Raw genomic sequence first — 17,870 nt, forward strand, 5'->3', positions numbered from 1 at the left:
AGGTGCTGGGAATTCCCTCCAGGCTCCCAGGCCAGGCCTCAGAGCTCTGGCTGAGCCTCTCTTCTGCAGCTGGAGGCCAAAATAAACCCAGAACCTGCTCCAGAACCTGCTGCTGCCACTTTCTCCAAAGTTCTAACCTGGCTCAGGGCTCACCTTCCCTCCGTGTCCTGCTCTACCTGGTCACTCCTCACTGGAGGAAAGGGAGCAAGGTAAAGAAAAGGTTAAAAAAATATTTAAAAAAATAAAAAATCAGGATTATAAATCTAAAATTTTATTGAGACAAAAAAAAATTAAATCAAAACAAAACCAAAAAAAAAAAAAAAAACCAAAACAAAACCAAAATAAAAACTGGACAGAGCTCGGTATGAAGTTAAAATCCAAACACGAACTTTTACATTTGCACACGGATTTTTGCACAGGAACCCAAACACATGCTCATAAAAAAAGGTTTGCACAATGCACGTCGAGATCCCACCCTCGGAGTCACTTAAATAGTTCAGGATTTGGGAAATAAATCTAATTTCAAAAAATCCAAAAAACCCTCCCAAAGTTCTGGGAAAGCAGCTCCCAGCCTTGCTTTGGGGAGAAACTGGGATTGATTGGATTTTTTTCTTGTGCTGCTGCTGGTTCCTCTCCCTGCTGGGCAGCAAAATCCAGGGTGGGAAAAGGAACAAGTGGTCAGAAATTTAGAACATTATTTTTTTTTTTTTTTTATTCCCCCTCCCCGACCTCCCCCAATTTGGAGAAATAGCACCTTAGAATGGAGAACAAAAATGGGTTAAAAAGGCGATAAAAGGGTTAAAATCCATCCCCCCCCCACCCTCCCCATACAATGCAAATGTCAGGAGTGGCAGTTCTGCTGCAGGACCATACAGAATCACAAAGTTGCATTTTCACAAAGTCTCCCCTTTGTCCCCTCCCACCCCAAAAATTCCCTCCCCTTTTCCCCAAAAATTCCCCCTAAAAATCACTCGAGGATCAGCTCTGGAGATTTTGGACATTCACAGTTTCAGTGTCTCTGTCCCCAGCTCTGGGATCTTCTCCCTTTCTCCCTTAATTTTTTTTTTTTTATAAATTGAAATTTCTTTACTGAATTCAGCTTTTTTTTTTTTTAAAAAAAATGAATTCAGGTTTTTAAAAAAAAAACAAAACTGGAAATGATCTGGGAATGTCATCACCAGACCTCACTTTCCTCCTTGATTAAAAGAGATCAAATTCCCCTTAAAATCCCTCCCTCCCTTCCCAAAGGATAACACCAGGAAAAAGCAAAAGAAAAAAGAAAAACAAAAACAAAAAGGAAACAAATGAACAGAAAAAAAAAAAAAAAACAAAACAGGAAAAGGAAAATAAAAATCCAAATCAAAAGACCTACACACATGCTACGCCTTAAAAATGCAGAGTTAACACTATTGGGAACAGGGCTGGGGGCTGCTGGGATGGGCTGTGGAGGGGAAGCAGGATCCATCTGCATTCCCAATCCCAATCCCATTCCCAATCCCAATCCCATTCACCAGCCCGGCCATCCCGGCGAGTCCTTCATGGAAGGGGTTTTGCTTCTGCTCCCATCGCTTTGAGACCCCTCCCCACCCCAAAATTCCCACCTGATCCCAAACTTTCCATATCCCCCCTGATTCTCCCTCCCTCCCTCCCCCACCCCCTCTCCGATGGAATCTGGAATTCCATGGGATTCTGGTTGGAATCTGGACACGGCAGGGAGCAGAGGAGTGGCTGCAGGGCACAGAAACCGGGCTGGGGGGCCTCTTCCAAGGGCATCTCCAAACCCCTCCTTTGCTCACACCCCACAAAAGTTCAGATCGTTTTCCCAAAAAAAAAAAAACCAAAAAAAAAAAAACCAAAAAAAAACAAACAAAAAAAAAAACCACCAAAACCCCGAAGGCTGCCCGGAGCTGGGGCCAGCAGGGTTTAGTTCTTGTCCTCTTTCTTGTCATCGTCCTCTGAGGGGTAGGAGTGCCATGTCAACCTTTCCTCGTAGAACGAGATCACCACCTGCGGGCACTTGATGTTGGCTTCCTTGGCGGGCACCAGGTCGGCCTCGTCAGAATTCTTCCTGTGGAAGAGGAGGAGAGGACAGGGAGTCAGAGAGGAGGGAAAAGGAGGAATGGGGGAAATGGGGGAGCAGGAGGAGAATGGAATTTCTGAGAGGCTCAGCATGTCCCAAAGAACCCTGACCCAAACCAGAACCATGACCCTAAACCCTGACGTTAACCCTGGCCCTTGGCGGGCATCAGGTCGGCCTCATCAGAGTTCTTCCTGTGGGAGGAGAGGAGAGAGGAGAGAGGAGAGAGGAGAGGAGGAACGGGGGAAATGGAGGAGCAGCAGGAGAATGGAATTCCTGAGGGGCTCAGGATGTCCCACAGGTCCCAGACCTTAACCCTGACTTTAACCCTGACACTGGTCCTTGGTGGGCACCAGGTCGGCCTCGTCAGAATTCTTCCTGCGGGAAGAGAGGAGAGGGAGTTGGGGAGAAGGGAAAAGGAGGAATGGGGGAAATGGGGGAGCAGCAGGAGAATGGAATTCCTGAGGGGCTCAGGATGTCCCACAGATCCCAGACCTTAACCCTGACCCTAACCCCAAACCCCTGATCCCAAACTCCTGACCCTGACCATTCCCTGGGAGCAGAGCCTGACCCCTTCCCCTCCCAGCTGTGCCCTCCTGTCAGGGACCTCAGAAGGTCCCTCCTGATCCCTCTTTTCTCCAGGATCAACATTCCCAGATCCCTCAGCTGCTCCTGAGGCTCCAAACCCTTGCCCTGCCCCTGAGGATCAGAGCCTGATGTCCCCTCCTGTCCTCTCCTGTCCCCTCCTGTGCAGATCCAGAAGGTCCCTCCTGACACCCCCCCTTTTTTCCAGGATCAACATTCCCATCTCCTGGCACTCCAAACTCTTCCCTGTCCCTCGTTCATACCCAGAAGGTCCCTCCTGATCCCCCTGTTCTCCAGGATCAATATTCCCACTCCCTCAGCCACTCCCTGGCCACACTCCAGCCTCTCCAGCTCCTCTTTGGAGTGGCCCAGAAGTAGCCACGGTACAGAGGGACAATCTCTGATCCCACACAATTCCTGATCCAATGGATCTGATGGAATGATCCCGCTGCTCCCTGGGAATCCCCCCGGAATCCTCACCATTTCATCAGGAACATCAGCTCCCCGCTGGAGTCCGTGGCTCCGATGATTCGCTCCGGCTCGAAGCCTCGGGCGAAGCCTCGCGGTTTCTCCGACTGGGAAAAGGGAACAAAAAAAAAAAAGGGGGGGAGAAAATTCCATTTGTGAATTCCCAGAGACATTCCTGATCCTGGGACGGACAGGCTGGAATTGCAGGGATGTGGGGATGCTGCAAGGGCTGCTGGAGAAGGATTGGGATAAGGGATGGAGGGATAGGGAATTGGTTAAACTGGGACAGGGCAGGGAAGAGACTGGGAAGGGACTGGGAACAGGACTGGGAAATGGAAAACAGACTGGAACGAGACCAGGAGCCAAACTGGGAAACCAGACTGGGAAACCAGAGTGGAACTGGACCAGGAGCCAGACTGGGAACTAGGCTGGGAATAGGACTGGGAAATGGAAAACAGACTGGAACGAGACCAGGAGCCAAACTGGGAATGGACTGGGAAACCAGACAGGGAACAGGACTGGGAGCCAGACTGGGAACACGGATTTTTCCCATCCAGGACATTCTCTCCTATTGCCCTACCTGGGATGGGAAATCCTTGGGAACACTGGGATTTTCCAGGATTTTTTCACCCTGCCCTGCCACAGTTCCTTGGGAACACTGGGATTTTCCAGGATTTTTTCACCCTGCCCTGCCACAGTTCCTTGGGAACACTGGGATTTTCCAGGATTTTTTCACCCTGCCCTGCCACAGTTCCTTGGGAACACTGGGATTTTCCAGGATTTTTTCACCCTGCCCTGCCACAGTTCCTTGGGAACACTGGGATTTTCCAGGATTTTTTCACCCTGCCCTGCCACAGTTCCTTGGGAACACTGGGATTTTCCAGGATTTTTTCACCCTGCCCTGCCACAGTTCCTTGGGAACACTGGGATTTTCCAGGATTTTTTCACCCTGCCCTGCCACAGTTCCTTGGGAACACCAGGATTTTCCCACTTTTCTCTCCCTTGCCTGGCAAGCCAAGCTCAGCCAGCACCTCCTTCCTCAGAAAAACCCCCGGGAATGGCTTTTCCAAGGACAGGGATCCCATTCCAGCCTCACCTCTTCCTTCTTTTTCTTTGGCTTGCTCTCCTCCCCCTTGTCCTCCGTGTCCGACTCGGCCTTGCGCTTGCTGCCCTCGGATTTCTCGCTCTCGTGGGCGGTTTTTTGGGATTGCAGGAATTCCGCGATCAGATCCGGGCAGTCCAGGTTCTCCTCAGGCTCCCAGGTGTTGTCCTCGCTGCCAAAAAAAAACCACAAATCCCTCGTTCTTCCCCAAAAGCTTTTAAAAAAAACAATAAAAAAAAAAACAAACCCGGATGTGCCATCACCGGGATGTTGGGGATGCAGAATTTGGGATGTTTGGGTTGATCCAGGTGGGAATGCTGGAGGGAAGCCAGGAATTCCCAAATAATATTCCCAGATCCTCTCCATGCTCATTCCCTTGTTGGATTATGGGATATTTATCCAGCTCCTCATCCCAGAGTTTTTTTTTTCTTCTCAGCTTCCAGAGCTGTTTAGGGAATCAAAAATTCCTGAAAATCCATCCAGTGCTGGCTGGGAAAACTCTCGATTCAGAACTGGGAAAACCCCGGAGGAAATTCCCTTCTCAGGACAGAATTCCTTGGATCCCACGCTGGGTTTGAGGGGGGGGGAAATCCCTCCAGGATTTGTCCCCAGGTTGGAATGGGATTTTCCAGGATTTTCTCTCCTTGCCCTGCTGGAACTCCATGGGAACACTGGGATTTTCCTTGGGATCACTGAGATTTTTGCATTCAGGATTTTTTTTTTTCCCCTGCCCTGCTGGAGTTCCTTGGGAACACTGGGATTTTCCAGGATTTTCTCTCCCTCCCTGCCTGGGATGGGAAATCTTTGGGAACACTGGGATTTTTCCTCCCTGCCCTCCTTGGAGATCCTTGGGAACAGTGGAATTTTCCTTGGGAAAAGTGGGATTTTCCCATCCAGGATTTTTTCCCACTGCCCTCCTTGAGTTCTTTGGGAACAGTGGGATTTTCCTTGGCAACAATGGGATTTTCCAGGATTTTCTCTCCCTGCCCTTTTGCCGGGGATGGGAGATCCTTGGGAACACTGAGATTTTCCCATTTTTATTTCCCTTCCCTGCTGAAGTTCATTAGCAACACTGGGACATTCCAGGATTTTCTCTCCCTCCCTGCCCCACAGGAATTCTTTGGGAACAAAGTGATTTTCCTCAGGAACACTGGAATTCCCCAGAATTTTCCCTCCCTGGGATGAGAAATCCTTGGCAACACCAGGATTTTTCCACCTTGGGCACAGTTTTTTTTGTTTTTTTTTCCCCACCCCATGCACTGTGAAATTTTTCCCATTTTTTTTTCCCTCCCTCCCTGGCATCAGAACCCCTCAGGAACCCCAGGATTTTTTTTCTCCCATCTCCATTTCCTCCTGGAAAAGCCCAAGATCCAGGCAGGAATGACTCACTCAGAGAATCCCTTCCACTTGAGCAGATATTCCACTTTTCCCTTGACCACGCGTCGATCCAGGACTTTTTCCACCACGTACTCCTCCTCCTCCTCCTCCAGCACCTCTTCCACCTTTTTCTTGTTCTGCTTTTTTCCCATTGTGCTGGCCAGTTTCAACGATTTCCCGGGCTGCTGCAGGGGGAAAAACGGGAGAGGAGGGGAAAAATAATAATAATAATAATAAAAAAAAATCTGCGATCAGGTGGGAACATCATGGAAATTCCCAGAGAAATCCCGCTGGATTTATGCCACGATTTGGACACAAACATTTGGATTTTTATTCTTCAATTTCAGCAATTCCAGACGATTTTTCCCCCCCCATAAAAGCTGCTCCAGGGTTTTGGGGTTTTTTTTTCCCCAGCCTTTCCCAAATTTTTCCACCCTTCCCCAATTTTTTTTTTCAGCTCATTTCTGAGCTCCCTTTCAGCCCTTGGGAAAAGTGGGATTTCCCCATTTCTTTCCAGGATTTTCTCTCCCTGGTTTGTCTGGGATGGGAAAACCTCAGGAATATTGGGATTTTCCCCATTTTTTCCAGGATTTTCTCTCCCTGGGATGGGAAACCCTCAGGAAAACTGGGATTTCTGTGAACTCCAGGGGTTTATATGAACTCAAATTCCACCAGCTGTTATTCCCAGTTAATTCCAGGTCACATTCCCAGACCCCCCCCCCCACCACCTCTCCACGCTCATTCCCATTCAAAAACCTGGATTCAGAGCCAGGAAAAGTCTTGGATTCTGAGCTGGGAATATTTTGGATTCAGAACCAGGAAACCCCTGGATTCCAAGCTGGAAAAACTCCGGATCCAGAGACACGAAAACTCTGGATTTTGAGCCTATTTTTGTTTCATTTTTGGATCCATTTTTCCCATATTCCCTCAAGGAATTCCCAAGGGATGGAGGGGCCACATTCCAAGCCCATTCCCAGGGGTTTTTTTGGGGGGGGGCATTTCCCGGAGCTGGAACAGCCCCAGCTGAATTCCATGGATTCCAAGATTCGGAGCCGGACCCTCCCCTCTCAATTTCCAGAGGAATTTTGGGATTTATCCCTAATTTCCCCCCCCCATTTCCAGTCTATTTCACAGCCAGTCCTGGAATTATCCCACCAAATTCCCCCTTTTTTTTTTTTTTCATCCTGAGATCCCTCAGTGTCATAGGAACACACGGAGCTGCTTCCAAACCCCATCCACATTCCAGGGGTTTCCCACCCAAAAATTCCCCCAGAAGACACAGGGAAAATTCCTGGGATAAACCCAAACCCATTCCCAGCTCCAAATCCACTTTTTCCTGGGAAAAAGCTTCCCCAGATCCTTCTCCAGACACACAAATTCCCGATGAGATTCCCAAAACATTTTCCAGCTCCCATTCCAAGAGTTTTGGCTCCCTCCAGCTCCCAAAATTCCAGCAAAATCCCTGCAGAACTGCTCCTGACACAGCTGCTTTTCCCTTCCCGGCACATTCCCATCCCAAATTCCCAAATTCCACTCCCAAGCCCGGATTCCCGGGATTTTTCCCGTTTCCCGCCAAAACTTGTCGCTTGCCCCTCCCCGATTCCCATCCCACTCCTTTCCCAGATTTCCTCTTTTCCAGGGAGATCCCCTTCCTCTCATTCCAATGGGGTTTTGAAAGCACTGTCTGCCAAAAACACATTTTCCCCTCACAAATCCCATTTTTTCTTCCCCCAACATCACTTTTTCCATGACAAATCCCACTTTTTCTTCCCCCAAAATCACATTTTCCCTCACAAATTCCACTCTTCCCCTCACAAGTCCCGCATTTTTTTTCCCCAAAATCACATTTTTTCCCTCACAGGTTCCATTTTTTCTTCCCCCAAAATCACATTTTCCCTCACAAATCCCACTTTTCCCCTCACACAATCCCTTCTTCTCACCCCCAAGATCCCTTTCCCTCCCTCACAAATTCCACTTTTTTTCCCCCAAAACACACTTCCACCCTGCAGTTTCCCCTTTTTCCCAGCTTCCCAACACCTCTCTCTCCCTGGGATCTCCTGGTTCCCAAAATTCCCCTTTCCCCCTGTGCAGCTCCTTTTTGGGGGGCACCCCCAGAACTCCTCTCCTGAAATTCCATCCCAGTGATCCCAAAATTATCAGCATCCCCAAATCCATCCCTGCACCGGTCCCATCCCCAAATCCCTGCACTGATACCATCCCCAAATTCATCCCTGCACTGATACCATCCCCAAATCCATCCCTGCACGGACCCCATCCCCAAATCCCTGCACCAACCCCATCCCCAAATCCATCCCTGCACCGACCCCATCCCCAAATCCCTGCACTGATACCACCCCCAAATCCATCCCTACACGGACCCCATCCCCAAATCCCTGCACAAACCCCATCCCCAAATCCATCCCTGCACCGGTCCCATCCCCAAATCCATCCCTACACGGACCCCATCCCCAAATCCCTGCACAAACCCCATCCCCAAATCCATCCCTGCACGGACCCCATCCCCAAATCCATCCCTACACGGACCCCATCCCCAAATCCCTGCACAAACCCCATCCCCAAATCCATCCCTGCACGGACCCCATCCCCAAATCCCTGCACCAACCCCATCCCCAAATCCATCCCTGCACGGACCCCATCCCCAAATCCCTGCACCAACCCCATCCCCAAATCCATCCCTGCACAGACCCCATCCCCAAATCCCTGCACTGATACCATCCCCAAATCCATCCCTACACGGACCCCATCCCCAAATCCATCCCTGCACCGGTCCCATCCCCAAATCCATCCCTACACGGACCCCATCCCCAAATCCCTGCACCGACCCCATCCCCAAATCCATCCCTACACGGACCCCATCCCCAAATCCATCCCTGCACGGACCCCATCCCCAAATCCCTGCACCGATCCCATCCCCAAATCCATCCCTACACGGACCCCATCCTCAAATCTATCCCTGCACGGACCCCATCCCCAAATCCCTGCACTGATACCATCCCCAAATCCATCCCTGCACTGACCCCATCCCCAAATCCCTGCACTGATCCCATCCTCAAACCCCCTCCCTGACCCCATCCCCAAATCTATCCCTGCACCGACCCCATCCCCAAATCCCTGCACTGATCCCATCCTCAAACCCCCTCCCCGACCCCTCCCCAAACCCCTCCCTACCCTGACCCCATCCTCCTTTCCCCCCACCCGCACCCCCAAAGCCCCTAAATCCTCCCCCCCTCCCCCTTTCCCCCCTCCCCTCCATTCCCCCCCCACCCCCTCAGCACCTCCCCTCCCCCAACGCCCGCCCCGCCCCCCTTCGCCCCCCTCATCCCCGACCCCCCTCGCGCCCCCATCGCCGCCGCCGCCTCCGCGGCGGCCGGTGCGCGTTCCCCGCTGACCGTGCACAGCCCCGCCGCCGGTGTCCGAGGGAAGGGCCGCGGGGGCGCGCTCGGGGGTCGGGGGGGCCCGGGCCTGGCCGCGCTCCGTCCGCCGCCCTGAACAAAAGAGCCCGGCCAGCGCCGCTGCCCGCCGCGCGCAACGCGCCCGCGCCGCGCCCGCGCGGGGTGCGCCGGGAGTTGTAGTCCCGCAGTGCCGCCGAGCAGCGCTGCGTTCCGTTAAGGGGCCGCGGGGTGTGATGGGAGGTGTAGTCCGTGCAGAACGGCGGCTCTGCGTCCGCGAGGGGTGTGATGGGAGGTGTAGTCCGCCGCTCTCGCGGGGCTTGATGGGAGGTGTAGTCCGGGATGGTTAGGCCTCTCAGTTCTGCTCGTCGTTGACTAAACAATTAAATAGTTGTTTAATTAAATCAAATACTAATTAAATTCATTAAATCATTAACAGTGGGAAAGTTGTCGCGGGTCTTCGAGTGCAAGCCGTGACCCAAAATCGCCTTGTCCATTGTGTCAGAGCCCTGAGTGCCCCCCCTCCATGGGCTGTGCCGGCACCCAGGGAAGTGTGCTGTTCATGGCATCCATAAATAATCGTATTTAAGTAATCCTGGAATCGTTCAAGCTGGAGAAGCCCCCTAAGCCCGCCAAGTCCAACCATTCCTCCAGCTCCGCCATGGCATGGCCCACCCATGTCCCCAAGTGCCACATCTACATGGCTTTGGGGATGGGGACTCCTGCATCAGCCTGGGCAGCGGTGCCAGTATTAGATCCCCCTCTCCATAGAGAAATTCCTGCTGATGCCTAGCCTGAGGCTCTTCCCTCTCATCCTGTCCCTGTTCCGTGGGAGCAGAACCTGACCCCCTGGCTGTCCCCTCTGTGCAGAGCCGCAAGGTCCCTCCTGATCCCCCTTTTTTCCAGGATAAACATTCCCACTCCCTCAGCTGATGCTGGAGTTCCAACCCCTCCTTGTCCCTGGGCGGGGGTGGTACCCTGAGGGCCACAGCAACATCCGAACTACAACTCCCAGCATGCCCCACACCGGAAATTCCGGCCACACCCGCGCTATGAACGCGCGCGCTGTCGCCGCTGCTTAAAGGGGCCGCGGGCTTTGCGAGGTGAGGGGGCCCTGAGGGGAGGGGGCAGATTTGGGAGGGGGGGTCCCAGCTGGATCCCCTCGGGGGGTCTCGGTGTCCCCAAACAAAAAAAAAAAAACCCAAAAGTAAACAAAAAACCCCCCCCAAATCCTCTCCCGGCAGGGCCGGACCGGGGCTCGCCCTCAGCGCCCGGAGCTCGGCTGGGCTCGGGCCGCGGCTCCGATCCCTGTCCCGAGGAATTTTTTCCTTCCCTGGAAGGCAAAATTCCCTGGAATTCCCCCCGCGGTGTTTTACAGGCGGCGTGGAAAAGGAATAAATGGGATTCGTTCCCGTTTTCCTTGTTTTTCCCTGCGTTTTTGGGACTCGTGGACATCCCTAGGAGTGGGATCAGGAGTCCTTTCCTTCCCTGGAAAGCAAAAGATCCTGAAAAATAAATTCCAGTGTTTTAGAGAGGCGGCTGTGTCCAAGGAAAATAGGGAATAAATGGGATTGATTTGTTAACATCCTCAGGAATTCACGCGCGACAGGGAAAATCAGGAATAAGTGGGATTAATACCGGGTTTTTTTCTGGCTCTGGAGGGTTTTCCGTGGATGGGAATGAGAATTTCTGCGGTTCCAGAGGGTTGGGAAAGGTTGTTAGGGATGGATCGGGATAAAAGATAAGGAGCCTGGCAGGAATTCCACCTGGAATTCTCTCCTGGAACACCGATCTCAGGCAGCAGAGCCTTGGAAAATCCCGAATTTTAGGGAAATAACCCCAAGCTGGGAATCCCAGAGCCCCTCAAATTGAGGCTCTTCCCAGATTTCAGGGTTTTCCAGTATTCCCAAAAGCTGCAGGATCCCAGAAATCTGGAGGATGCAGAATCTATGGAAAACCCCCCTGGAAGGATTTCTCTTTCTAAATACCTGGGTTTTTTTCCTGTGTTTTTTTTTTTTTTTTTCCCAGATGTTCCCCGCTGGGCTCTAGGATGTTGGAGAACCGAGAGGAAGTGAGGAACATTCCTGGTTTATTCCCAAATTCTGGAATTTGGATGAGTTGAATTCTTGGGAATTCCATCTCCGTGGATAATCCACGGAGCAGATGGGAATGGGAATGTCTGGAGAAGCAGGAGTGGGGTGGATCCCAGTTTTTGGAGCCCTCTGATACCGTTCCTGGGAATCTGAGAAAGAGGGATGGGGATGGGAATGGGAATGACTGAAAAAGCAGGAGTGGGGTGGATCCCAGTTTTTGGAGGCCCTGATTCCATTCCTGAGAAGCTGGAAAAGCAGGAATGGGAACAAGAAGGTTTGGAGGTGTCTGGAAAAGCAGGAATGAGGCTGGATCCAGGTTTTTGGAGACCCCCCCCAGTCCCATTCCCAGAGAGCCTGGAAATAGAAATGGAAATGGAAATGGGAATGGGAATGTCTGGAGGTGTCTGGGAAAGCATGGATGGGATGTGCCCCTATTCCTGGAGCTCCCTGATCCCATTCCCGGGAATCTGGGAAAGCAGGGCTGGGTTGGATCCCTATTCCCAGAATCCCATTCCCGGAATCCCACAGGAGCTGACCACGGTGCGGGTGCAGGATCCCCGCGTGCACAACGAGGGCTCCTGGAATTCCTACGTGGATTACAAGATCTTCCTGCACGTGAGCTGGGAGTGGGACATGGAGAGGGAGAGCTGGGACTGGGATGATCCCAGGGCATGGAGAGGGAGATCTGGGATTGGGATGATCCTGGAGAATGGAGAGGGGGAGCTGGGATTGGGATGATCCCGGAACACGGAGAGGGAGAGCTGGGACTGGGATGATCCCAGGGCATGGAGAGGGAGAGCTGGGATTGGTATGATCCTGGAGAATGGAGAGGGAGATCTGGGATTGGGATGATCCTGGAGAATGGAGCGGGAGAGCTGGGATTGGGATGATCCTGGAGAATGGAGCGGGAGAGCTGGGATTGGGATGATCCCTGGGAAAGACTCAGGAGCAGGATGATCCCGGGACATGGAGGGGAATCCTCAGGATCACATCCCGGATCTGGCATTGAGGGAATCCCACAGTGACAGTCATCTTGATCCTCAGTCCCATGGAGAATTCCCATGGAGAATTCCCATGGAGAATTCCCATCCTGGATCCCTCAGTGACTGAGATCCAGTCCTCCCTCCCTGGGAGAATTCCCAGGGATAATTCCCATCCTGGATCCTTCAGCCCTCGATCCCAGGGATAATTCCCGGGATAATTCCCAGGATAATTCCCATTCCGGGGGCTTTTGCCAGACCAACAGCAAAGCCTTCACTGCCAAGACCTCGTGTGTGCGGCGCCGCTACCGGGAATTCGTGTGGCTGAGGAGGCAGCTCCAGAAAAACGCGGGATTGGTGTAAGAATTCCCGGGATACAGCCCCCAAAACACCAGGATTTGGGCTCCTGGTGGTGCCCATCCCGATTTTCCCCCCGGTTTTTCCAGGCCGGTGCCGGAGCTGCCGGGAAAATCCGCGTTTTTCGTGGGCAGCACGGATGAGTTCATCGAGAGGCGGCGGCAGGGATTGCAGCAGTTCCTGGAGAGGTGGGAGCAGGGTGTGGGGTTTGGGATTGTTTGGGGTTATCTGGGATTTGGGATTGTATGGGGTTTGGGGTTGTTTGGGATTTGGGGTTGTCTGGGATTGTCTGGGATTTGGGGTTTGGGGTTATCTGGGATTTGGGGTTATCTGGGATTTGGGATTGTATGGGGTTTGGGGTTATCTGGGATTTGGGGTTACCTGGGATTTGGGATGGTTTGGGGTTTGGGATTTGGGAAATTGCAGTTTGGGATTTGGGATTGTTTGCGGTTTAGGGTTTGGAATTTGGGGTTTGGGATTATTTGGGGTTTGGATCTGGGATTTGGGGTTTGGGATTCGGCATTGTTTGGGGTTTAGGGTTTGGAGTTTGGGGTTTGGGATTTGGGAAGGGCTGAGGGGAGGGGACAGCAGGGAGGGCTGGGTGACCCTGGTGACCGCCCCTGCTGTCCCTGCGGTCCTTCTTCTCCCTTTCCCCTCAGGGTGGGAAGGTGACAGCAGAGGTGACAGCAGGTGACAGATGGCAGGTGACCCAGTCCCTGTGTCCCCAGGGTGGGAGGTGACAGGGTGACAGCAGAGTGGCAGGGTGACAGGAGAGTGACAGGGTGACAGCAGAGGTGGCTGCGTCCCTCCCTGCAGGGTGAGAGGTGACACCAGGTGACAGACAGCAGGTGACCCTGTCCCTGTGTGCCCAGGGTGGGAGGTGACAGCAGGTGACAGCAGAGTGTCCATTGCCTCCACATGGTGGGAGGTGACATCAGGGGACAGGGTGCCAGCAGAGGTGCCAGCAGAGGTGACAAGGTGCCAGCATAGGTGACAAGGTGCCAACAGGTGACCTGTCCGTGTCCCTGTCCCCAGGGTGGTGCAGAGCGCGGTGCTGCTCTCCGACAGCCGCCTGCACCTGTTCCTGCAGAGCCAGCTGCCCGTGGCTGCCATCGAGGCGTGTGTGCAGGGCCGGGGCCCGCACTCGGTCACCGAGGCCATCCTGCACTACGCCATGGCCGGCTGTGCCTGGGGACAGCGCGGGGACAGCCAGGCCCCGCCCACAGACAGGTAATGCCAGAGGGGAGGGACCGAGACCCGGACCGGGTGTCCCGGGAAACAGCCAGGGGAGAGGAGGAGCAGCCTGGGACAGTCCCGGATCATCCTTGTGGATCCTCGGGCATTCCCAGTTCCTTTTTGGGGATCCCAGGGCATTCCCAGTTCCTTTTTGGGGATCCCGGGGCACTCCCAGCTCCTCCTTGGGGATCCCGGGGCACTCCCAGCTCCTCCTTGGGGATCCCGGGGCACTCCCAGTTCCTCCTGTGGATCCCGGGGCACTCCCAGCTCCTTTTTGGGGATCACAGGGTATTCTGAGCTCCTCCCAGTAGATCCTAGAGGATCCCAGGCAGGGGGGCTGGAATGTCCCTGGGAATGATGGGAATGTTCCCCCTTTTCCAGCTCTGGGCTCGGTGCTCCTGCAAAATCCCAACATTCCCTGGATCCCCTTTCCTGCTCTTTTCCCAGCTGTGCTGCCCTGGGAAGTGCCCGGGGCTGCCTGGAGAGCTTCCCTTACTGGAGTGACTTCGGCATGGACGAGGCACGGCCGGAGAGCCCAGCTGGACCCGGAGTGACCCCTCTGGAGAGCCCGGAATGTCCAGCTGGACATGGAGTGACCCCTCTGGAGAGCCCAGAGTGTCCAGCTGGACATGGAGTGACCCCTCTGGAGAGCCTGGAATGTCCAGCTGGACATGGAGTGACCCCTCTGGAGAGCCCAGAGTGCCCAGCTGGACACTGAATGACCCCTTTGGAGAGCCTGGAATGTCCAGCTGGACACGGAGTGACCCCTCTGGAGAGCCTGGAATGTCCAGCTGGACACGGAGTGACCCCTTTGGAGAGCCTGGAATGTCCAGCTGGACACGGAGTGACCCCTCTGGAGAGCCTGGAATGTCCAGCTGGACACGGAGTGACCCCTCTGGAGAGCCCGGAATGTCCAGCTGGACATGGAGTGACCCCTCTGGAGAGCCTGGAATGTCCAGCTGGACACGGAGTGACCCCTCTGGAGAGCCTGGAATGTCCAGCTGGACACGGAGTGACCCCTCTGGAGAGCCTGGAATGTCCAGCTGGACACGGAGTGACCCCTTTGGAGAGCCTGGAATGTCCAGCTGGACACGGAGTGACCCCTCTGGAGAGCCTGGAATGTCCAGCTGGACACGGAGTGACCCCTTTGGAGAGCCTGGAATGTCCAGCTGGACACGGAGTGACCCCTTTGGAGAGCCTGGAATGTCCAGCTGGACACTGAGTGACCACTCTGGAGAGTCCCAGGCACCGCTGCCCTCGCTGGGAGAGGGATCAGCGCGGAGCCACTGGGATGGACTGGGAGCACTGGGAATGCGGCCCTAGCTGTGTCTGAGCTCTTTCCCAGTGGATTCCCAACGTTCCTGATATTCCTTGATATTTCCAGCAGTGTTTTCCTCACTCTGCTCCTGGCTCAAATCCCTCTGGAATTCCCAAACTGAGCTGAGACCCTTCTGGAATTCTCAAACTGGGCTCAAATCCTTCTGGAATTCCCAAATTTGGCTCTGACCCCTCTGGACTTCCCAATCTGGGCTCAAATCCTTCTGGAATTCCCAAACTGGGACGATCAGGCTGGAATTTGTGTCCCCTTCCCGCTGGAGCTGTTCCAGGGATTTTTGGGGAAGCAGGAGCAGCTTGGGGGGGTTTTGGGGTCCTCCCCTCCCTCAGCACTTGGTGTGGGCAGGAAATAAATAAAATAAAAATAAAAAAAAATGAAAATGAAAATAAAAATAAAAATAAATAAAATTAAAACAGAAGTGGAGGAGACTTTTCCAGGTTTCGCTGGGCTTGGGGGTGGGAGAAGCGCTGGGAATTTTGGGATTTAGGGAATTTGGGACTAGGCTTGGGGTGGGGTTTGGGGAGGATTTGGCTCTGGGGAGGGCCCGGCAATGTTGGGAATTCCTGTTGGGAATCCCTTGGAGGAGCAGCGGGAATAGCAGGAAGAGTTCAGGGTCCTGAGCACGGCTGTGATTGGCTGGTCCCTCATGAATATTCATAAACATTCATTAATATTCATGAGCAGACCGCAGGGAATGGCGCAGATGGGCCCGGGATCAGATTGGAATCTATGGATCCACTCTGAATCCAGGGATCAGATCGGAATCTATGGATCCACTCTGAATCCAGGGATTGGGTTGGAATCTATGGATCCACTCTGAATCCAGGGATTGGGTTGGAATCTATGGATCCACTCTGAATCCAGGGATTGGGTTGGAATCTATGGATCCACTCTGAATCCTGGGATTGGGTCAGAATCTATGGATCCACTCTGAATCAAGGGATCAGATCGGAATCTATGGATCCACTCTGAATCCAGGGATTGGGTTGGAATCTATGGATCCACTCTGAATCCTGGGATAATGTCTGAATATACGGATCCATTCTGAATCCTGGGATTGGGTCAGAATCTATGGATCCACTCTGAATCAAGGGATCAGATCGGAATCTATGGATCCACTCTGAATCCCGGGATTGGGTTGGAATCTATGGATCCACTCTGAATCCCGGGATTGGGTTGGAATCTATGGATCCACTCTGAATCCAGGGATCAGATCTGAATCTATGGATCCATTCTGAATCCCGGGATTGGGTCGGAATCTATGGATCCACTCTGAATCCAGGGATTGGGTTGGAATCTATGGATCCACTCTGAATCCAGGGATAATGTCTGAATCTATGGATCCACTCTGAATCCCGGGATCGGGTCAGAATCTATGGATCCACTCTGAATCCAGGGATCAGATCTGAATCTATGGATCCACTCTGAATCCCGGGATTGGGTTGGAATCTATGGATCCATTCTGAATCCCGGGATTGGGTTGGAATCTATGGATCCAATCTGAATCCAGGGATCAGATCTGAATAGATGGATCCACTCTGAATCCAGGGATCTAATCCATGCCCAGGGATCCGATCCAAATCCAGGAATCCACCCAAAATATATGGATTCACTCTGAACCCAGGGATCTGATCAAAATTCAGGGATCCACTCTGAATCCTGGGATCCACCCAAAATCGTTGGATCCGATCCGAATCCCAGGATCCGTGCTGCATCCACAGATCTGAGCCCGCCCCAAGGAACCACTCCAGAGGGATTTGAGCCCAGTTTGGGAATTCCAGAGGGATCGGAGCCGGCAGGGCCCTACCACCATCTAGCGGCCCCGCAGCCAAGTGCGGGACGGGAGGGAAACCAGGAAAAAGCAGGAAAAGCAGGAAAAGCAGGAAAAGCAGGAAAAGCAGGAAAAGCAGGACGAGGATGCGCTGGATTCACCCTCACAACAAAGGGGCCATTCCCGATCATTCCCGATCATTCCCGATCATTCCCAGCCATTCCCGGAGCAGCCAGACTTGGAAAGGGAAAAGGGATTTATTGAGAGAACACCTGGATTTGGGATCTTCAGGAAATTTGGGTATTGACCCAGGAAAATCAGGATAAGGAAAGTGAGAGGTCTCCAGGGAGTTTGGGATTTTTGGGAAAAGCGAGATGCGTGCATCAGTTTCCTCATGAATGGTTCCAGGAGGGATTTTTTGGATAAATCCGCTCGGTGCCAGCGCTGGGTCCTGCAGAGGAATCCCATGGGATTTGTGGGATCTGTGGGATTTGGGATCCAGAGAATGCCACGGGCTGTCACCGCCATTCCTGGTCCCGTCTGCTCCAGGGAAAACAGGGAATGGAGAAAGGGACAGTGGGTACGGATCTGTGACTCCACATCCGAAATCCTAAACCCAAAATTCTGCAACCCAAACCCCAAATCTGACCCCAAACCTCAAACCCGAAATCCCAAACTCTGGCCCCAAACCTGACCTCAAACCCCAAACCTGACCCCAAACCCCAAACCTGACCCCAAATCCCAAATCTGACTCCAAACCCCACATCCCAAACCCCAAATCCCACATCCCAAACCTGACCCCAAACCCCAAACCTGACCCCAAACCCCACACCCCAAACCCCGCACTCCAAACCCCACACCTGACCCCAAACCCCAAACCTCAAACCTCAAACCTGACCCCAAACCCCAAACCTGACCCCAAACCTCAAACCTGACCCCAAACCCCAAACCTGAACCCAAACCCCACACCCCAAACCCCGCACTCCAAACCCCAAACCTGACCCCAAACCTCAAACCCCAAACCTGACCCCAAACCCCACATCCCGAACCTGACCCCAAATCCTGCACCCCAATTCTC

The 17,870-nt window shown here is 53.2% G+C and overlaps 2 protein-coding genes across 5 annotated transcripts; one reads left to right on the top strand and one right to left on the bottom strand.

Annotated features, from left to right (window-relative positions):
- CBX1 (chromobox 1) lies at positions 1-9,135 on the bottom strand. Of its 2 annotated transcripts, XM_062508372.1 has the most exons (5): positions 9,020-9,135; positions 5,622-5,794; positions 4,227-4,404; positions 3,143-3,237; positions 1-2,068 (listed from the first exon to the last, which is right to left on the bottom strand). In XM_062508372.1, exons 2-5 carry the CDS (start codon positions 5,759-5,761, stop codon positions 1,924-1,926), a joined length of 558 nt encoding a protein of 185 aa, XP_062364356.1. In that variant the 5' UTR covers positions 5,762-5,794; positions 9,020-9,135; the 3' UTR covers positions 1-1,923. The 2 variants fall into 2 exon arrangements, with proteins under 2 accessions (XP_062364356.1, XP_062364355.1); XM_062508371.1 differs by lacking the exons at positions 5,622-5,794; positions 9,020-9,135 and having other exon boundaries at positions 4,227-4,676.
- Positions 9,136-10,084: 949 nt separating this feature from the next.
- On the top strand, positions 10,085-15,439 carry SNX11 (sorting nexin 11). Of its 3 annotated transcripts, XM_062508319.1 has the most exons (7): positions 10,085-10,122; positions 11,048-11,090; positions 11,641-11,727; positions 12,351-12,451; positions 12,539-12,637; positions 13,485-13,679; positions 14,133-15,439. In XM_062508319.1, the coding sequence occupies exons 2-7, from the start codon at positions 11,070-11,072 to the stop codon at positions 14,401-14,403; spliced, it is 774 nt and encodes a 257-aa protein (XP_062364303.1). In that variant the 5' UTR covers positions 10,085-10,122; positions 11,048-11,069; the 3' UTR covers positions 14,404-15,439. The 3 variants fall into 3 exon arrangements, with proteins under 3 accessions (XP_062364303.1, XP_062364301.1, XP_062364302.1); XM_062508317.1 differs by lacking the exon at positions 10,085-10,122 and having other exon boundaries at positions 10,213-11,727; XM_062508318.1 differs by lacking the exon at positions 10,085-10,122 and having other exon boundaries at positions 10,213-11,727; positions 13,540-13,679; positions 14,133-14,376.
- Positions 15,440-17,870: the final 2,431 nt, after the last annotated feature.

Source organism: Cinclus cinclus, chromosome 24 (genome assembly GCF_963662255.1).
Source record: "Cinclus cinclus chromosome 24, bCinCin1.1, whole genome shotgun sequence".
In the NCBI taxonomy this organism is placed as follows: Eukaryota; Metazoa; Chordata; class Aves; order Passeriformes; family Cinclidae; genus Cinclus; species Cinclus cinclus.